The sequence below is a fragment of the Xiphophorus maculatus genome, chromosome 2 (assembly GCF_002775205.1).
Source record: "Xiphophorus maculatus strain JP 163 A chromosome 2, X_maculatus-5.0-male, whole genome shotgun sequence".
Lineage (NCBI taxonomy): Eukaryota > Metazoa > Chordata > Actinopteri > Cyprinodontiformes > Poeciliidae > Xiphophorus > Xiphophorus maculatus.
In genome coordinates, this window is record NC_036444.1 from 15183231 (window position 1) to 15189452 (window position 6222).

The 6222-nt window shown below is 35.6% G+C and overlaps 1 protein-coding gene across 1 annotated transcript; it reads left to right on the top strand.

Annotated features, from left to right (window-relative positions):
- The first annotated feature begins 3082 nt into the window (after nucleotides 1-3082).
- LOC102230905 (outer dense fiber protein 3-like) lies at nucleotides 3083-5339 on the top strand. The gene is made up of 7 exons (XM_005802238.2): nucleotides 3083-3117; nucleotides 3945-4058; nucleotides 4160-4363; nucleotides 4489-4590; nucleotides 4790-4911; nucleotides 4991-5131; nucleotides 5207-5339. Exons 2-7 carry the CDS (start codon nucleotides 3947-3949, stop codon nucleotides 5303-5305), a joined length of 780 nt encoding a protein of 259 aa, XP_005802295.1. The 5' UTR covers nucleotides 3083-3117; nucleotides 3945-3946; the 3' UTR covers nucleotides 5306-5339.
- The last annotated feature ends 883 nt before the right edge of the window (nucleotides 5340-6222 follow it).

Below are 6222 nucleotides of genomic sequence, written 5' to 3' on the forward strand. Positions count from 1 at the left end.
TATTTAGTGAAACTGCTCAAGTCATATATCCTGAAAAGAGCGCTGAGCTCATCCAGATGCTTTTGTGCATTTGTGTCACATTGAAGAATAGAGAGGATCAGGCTTGTGCTGTAGCAGCCCCTAGACTCTGGAAGAGCCTGACATTTGATGTTTGTGCTGCAAAGCCCCTCTTGAGAAATGTACATTTTTATTTTTTATTTCACGTTCATTTAGATCTGATCTTTCATTCTGTGTTTTCTGCTTATTAAGCTGCTTTTTCATTTCATTTTCTGTATTTTACTGGTAATATTTCATTTTATTTACATTTTTATTGAAGTTTTTTCAATCACGTGAAACACTATAGTCAATTTTATTGTCTGTAAATTTGCTACATAAATAAAAGTTACTTTGGCATTGCACAGGTTTAACTTTCATAAGAGGTGTATTAGGAGGAAATTATTGATCTCTAAAAAAATGAAGGCCAAATTAAAGTTGGATACATATACAAAGACCAGCAATTCCAGGATAATGTTGAATTTTTTGGACGGTTGAACCGAGCATGTTTGGCGTAAACAAAATACATCCAGCATTCCAGGAAAATAGCCTAATACACTGTGAAGCACACAACTGGCAACATTTTGGTTTGGGGTGCTTTGCAACAGCAGGACCTGCTCGGCACATCAGCATGGAATCCATGATAAAATCTGCTGTGTATCAAAACCTGGTTGTTCTGCAACATGAAAATGCCCCAAAACTTACCAGTGAATCCTCCAGACACTGGCTGAGGAATACGAAATGGTGAGTCAAAACTCTTATGCATCTCTCATTGAGATTGGGTTAAGGGAGCTTTGAAATGTGTTGTACATGCAAGAAACATCTTAAACATTTTACAGCTGAAAATAAGGAATGGGGAAAGCATTCTTTAGACTGATGTCAGTGTAGGAGGTAGGCTAAGAGTCATCTCCCTGAGGTTATATCAAGCAAAAGTGGGGAGATTTCAGAAGTCTGGTGTAACTTTTTCTTGTAGTAATTTGCTCTGAAATTTGCCCCAAACCCCAAAACATTAGCGGCAGAGAAAGAAATGGCTGTCAAAGTTTTGCTCCCTCTATTCCTACTTTATCACAAAGGAGAAGATCATTTACAAGATTATTTGAACAACCTGTTGCAAAATGTGTGTAACATGACTATCTATTCAGAAGTTATATGTCTCAGTGGCACAACTTTCTAATTATTTTCTTTATTTATCTGCAACAGTCAGCCTTCCTGTAAGGAAATAGTTTCCACTTCGCGCTGCCAAAGTAGTACAAGGAAGAACGCTCAAGAATTACCTAGTAAGTTACTGGAAACATTTGTTTGATGTTATCACTGCAACGAGGACGCTCAACTGGTTATGAAATTGAAGAGTTTACACAAGGAAAGACTATGGCCTCATTGTTGTAAGTTTATGGACTAAAGTTATTTTGGATTATCGGTAAGGACAACCTCCTAAAAAGAGTCACTGCTTTTTTACCTCCTTTTTGTCTCAAGCAATAACTTATATAGTAAAACACTTACTGTTTTGAGAAAGAGATACAAAACCTTTAAAGATTTGTTTCACTTTATTTAGAATCCCATTCATGTAGAGTTAATTATGCAAATTATTAATATAAGTAAACTTGTTGAAATGTCAAAAGACATTGTGTAAAGTGGAGAACAAAATTAATAGCACCTTAATATAAGCTCATGTAAAAGAAGCTTGTTGGTCAATGGCCTTGGCTTGCAACGAGGACATGGTACGGGTTCAGTGAGCAGCAATGCTACAAAACCAATAAACAGAAAACACTGGACAGTGCTAACTTTTGTTCAGAAACTTAAACCTCTGTAGATAGAAAGAAAAAAGAACAACACAGAAAAATTTTTTGATTCAAACCAATGAACTGAAAAAAAAAAAATCAATCATCTCAGTCAATTTAGATTTTTGATCTGTGTAAGGTGGCTCATCATTCAGGGCCAAATGACTAAGGGAGCACCACAAACTTCACTTGAGTTGGACACTTACAAAAGAAGTATTTACAGTACCTACAACTCATGTGATTGCTCTGTAAAATAATAATAATAATAATAATAATACATTTTATTTGTAAGTGCCGTTCTAGACACTCAAGGACACTGTAAAAATAGACTAAATCAATTTCAAAAATACAACAATAAAATAATAAACTCACTTACAAAGAGCAAAGGGCATTAGATATAAATAGCAGTTTTAAACAAATGTGTTTTGAGTTGTGTTTTGAAGCAAGAGAGTGAACAATATTTCTGTGTTGGGATGGTAATGAGTTCCAGAGGTGAGGAGAAGTGCAGCTGATTGCTTTATAACCCATAATAGTGAGACAGGCAGAAAGGATGGACAGTTGGATTGAGGAAGAGGATCGAAGTGAGGGGTAGGGAATGTGAACACGAAGAAGGTCAGACAGATATGGAGGGGCAAGGTTGTGAATGGCCTTAAATGTTAACAAAAGGAATTTGAATTGAATATGAACCTGTACTGGAAGCCATGCCATTGAGCTTAACCGGACGTTACTGATGAAACGAGGGGGTTCAGGTTATGATATGGGCAGTTGAGTTCTGAACCATTTGGACCTTATAAAGGGATTTCTGAGGAAGGCTGTAGAGGAGAGAGTTGCAGTAGTCCAGACAGGAAATAACAAGACTGTGGACAAGGATGCTAGCAGTTTAGGGGGTGGCGGAGGAGTGAAGGCAGCTGATATTACATAGGTAGAAGTTGGCAGACCCAGTGACATTAATGATGTGGGATTTGAAGGATAGTGTCCTGCCAAGGATAAGGTCAGTATTACATCCCAAAGAGGGTGGTAGAAAACAAATAAGGCATTGATCCAATTGAAAAACCATGTTAGTTAATCCTTACTAAAGTGATGTGAATGTTGGAGACTTAAAATTTGATCTAAAACCTGTTTATTTTGAGTCACTTGATTTCAATTGATTGTTATTGACTGAGTTATTGTGATTAAAAATATCACCATGGTAATGTTGTCAAGGGGACAGCATCAACAATTTCAAAATTGAAGCTTACTGGAATTTTAAGTAAAATTCCAGTAAGCTTCAGGGGGACAGAAGGAGCTGGACCAGGAACGGTATAAGGTAAATAATTTTTCTATCCATTTTTATTATTTTACTTTATGAACAAGAAAATGTCCAATTTTGAAAAGAGATCTGTTTCTTCTACTTTAACTACCAAAGTAAACTTTAATAGCAGTTAGTTAGGTACAGTAACAGAACAATTTAAGTGAATGAATGAGACATCTAAAATGTCTTTCAGAAGCATTGGTTTTAATTGCAAAAAAACATACGAAAAAAAACCCCATTAGATTCAGAGAATCTAAACCATACCTCCGATGTTTACAGAGCAAGTCACTGTTTCTATTTGAGAAAAAAAAAATTTCTCACAAAATATACTTCAATTTCTTATTATCTTTTTCGTAAAGTTATTCATTCCTGAAAAGAAAATGTTTGGTGTTTTTGATTGATTATTTGTGTGTGGGTGGGTGTGTCTGTATAATTCAGATCTTTCCACCAAGTCAAGTGGTTACTGATCATGTTAAACAGAACTGTTATCATTCAAAATCTACTGTTGCGGTTGGTTGTTAATATTTATTTAATTTGGACAAGCTTAAATTTTTTAAATATTATCTTAAGATTAAATATCATGTTCAATCACTGCAATATTTTTTTGTTTGATTGTTTTATTTGTGAGGGGGGGAATCGAACTACTGTACAGTCACTGAAATTGTGCATAAAAGCTGGTGATGACAAAGGCAGTGCTGACAGAAGGAATTATTATTTAACGTTAATTTTCAAAAGATTTTTGTTACTAATTTCTACATATTAGATCAAAAAAATATATTTTTAAGATGTATTTATTTGGTTCATTTATTCAAGTAACGTCAATTTTTTCCTGTCCCTCAAAGCAATGGTGAAAGATGACCCTTGGGTTGGGACCTGGAGGCCCCACAGGCCGAGAGGACTCATAGCTGCACAGTTAGGGACTCCTGGTCCTAAATATGTACTGCCTGGTCTAACAGGTGAGAGTCCAATGTACATTTAACATAGCCTGCAGTTATAAATTTCATAGCTTAGGAGTTAAACGATTTTAAAATTTTCTTTTCTTTTGTCTCAATTCAAGGTGCAAATAACCATGACGTAACAAAACCTAAAGCACCAGCGTACTCCATAAGTGCTCGTCCCAAAGTGACAAACACCGACTGTTCCCCTGGACCCAAGTACATGATCCCCCCAAATTTAACCAGATTTGGCAAAGATGGAACACCGGCATATTCAATTCATGGTCGTCCAAAGCCTTTTGCAATGTTCCGTACTCCTGGACCTGGTCAGTTAGGGCTGTCGCAAAACACAACAACCGCTTGTTGAAAAGTACATGCGAAACATATTTTTGTTCACGCTAACAGAGGTTTTTTTTTAACTCTCTTTCTCTAATTTTCTTTGGTATTTTAGCACAGTACTACCCAGAGAATGCAAAAAAGAGTTTGTTCAGATCCGCCCCTTCATTTACTCTCTCTGCGAGACACAAAGATATTGCTAAAACCCAAACTCCAGGTGAGAACGGAATTTGCTATTTGCATCGTCACTGTATCTGTACTGAAAAAAGTAATTACATTTTAAGCGGTGTTATAAAATAGTATCTGCCTCTTACATATTTCATGGTTTTTTGGGGGTTAATGGGGTTTGTTACTCTTCAATGTTTCAGATAATCTTTCCAATGTTATAGTCAGATAATTATCTCTTCCCCTTTTAGGTCCAGCTTCCTACAAACTCCCCGGTATAATTGGGACAAAAGAAATAACAAGCCCTTCATCTCCCTCCTTCACACTCATGGGCCGTACTCAAAAAGGATCCTTTTTCGAGGATCTTAGAAAGGTAAAAAAGAACAGTCCCTGAAACTGATCAAAATGCCAGATTTACTGTTGTTTTCTTGAACTGTGGCTTCCCTTTTCAGACTCCAGGTCCTGCTGCCTACAATCCTGCAGACCCGTATTACTCCAGGCTAAAACCGCCACAGTGTACAATGAAAGGTCGCAATTTCCTTCCTGACAGAAATGCACAAACACCGGGTCCAGGAGCATACTATCCAGAGAAGGTAAGCAACATTTCTTGTACAAGAAACAAAGTTGAAATCCTAAGCTTCCTAATACATTTTCTTTCTTCTCTACAGACAAACTTTATAAAACCAAAAGCTCCCAGTGTAACCTTTGGAATTCACCATTCACCATACTCAGTCCCCTTTATCGTGAACATGGATGGTTTCTTCTAAAGAGCAGAGTTCAATAAAACTCAATAAGCAAAGCACAAGATAACTGTGATCATGTTACTCCTTTAGCTTTATTTTCACAGCAAATTGTCTGAGTTATTAATAATGCTGGTATCTGAAAAGGGCTAAGAATTTAGCTGATGAAACACAATTTCAGTTTAACAGTACTTGAAACTGTTACAGAGTGATTTTTTTTATTTTAGTTTATTATTTTAAGCACTTCTGAATTACTAATTTTCAGTTTACCATCAATAAATTATAATTAAAGGTTGTTTTCTTTTCTTTTAAGTTACCATACTACTTGCAATTAATGAAATGTTTTTTGTTTGCTTTGTTTTTTTTTTTTGGTTTTTTTTTACTGAAAACAATTCCTGATCCCATGTTGGATTTCAGAACAGGAGTGCATGCATTTCACATGTTTGTTATTGTAGAACAGGGCTTACATATTTGCAGAATATTTATTTACATTTAAACCAAAACAATCTTGTTTTACCAAACAAAATTGGTTTGGTTATACCAAACCAATCGACAAAATGTGTTTTCTAACTTCTGAAAAACAAACAAACAAAAAAAGGCACAATTTGCCATAAACAGTGTCAGTGGGTTCATTAATGTTTTCCTCCTGTTTGCTATTTTCTGCAAAGTGGAATGACTTTTGAGACCCCTTTCAGTCTCAAGATATTGAAGTAATCCCCTAATCACGACCTCATCAAGTCAAATGTGTGCTTGTATTGGAATTCAACAGATACTGGAATGGAATTGCAATCATGTTTGCCATTTCAGAAAAAAATAAGTGTTTTTTTTTTTTTACAATTTCATTAGCTGCAGATTAATTTAACAGCTAATTTTACTCTCCAGAACACTGGAGAGTGATAAGTGTTTTTCAGGACTGGAAATAAAACAAAATAAACAACAGAAAA

Coding starts and splice junctions, on each gene's coding strand:
- LOC102230905 (XM_005802238.2), top strand. CDS start 3,947: ATGGTGAAAGATGACCCTTGGGTTGGGACCTGGAGGCCCCACAGGCCG. Junction 4,912..4,990: donor TTTTCGAGGATCTTAGAAAG/GTAAAAAAGAAC, acceptor TTCCCTTTTCAG/ACTCCAGGTCCTGCTGCCTA. Junction 5,132..5,206: donor GAGCATACTATCCAGAGAAG/GTAAGCAACATT, acceptor TCTTCTCTACAG/ACAAACTTTATAAAACCAAA.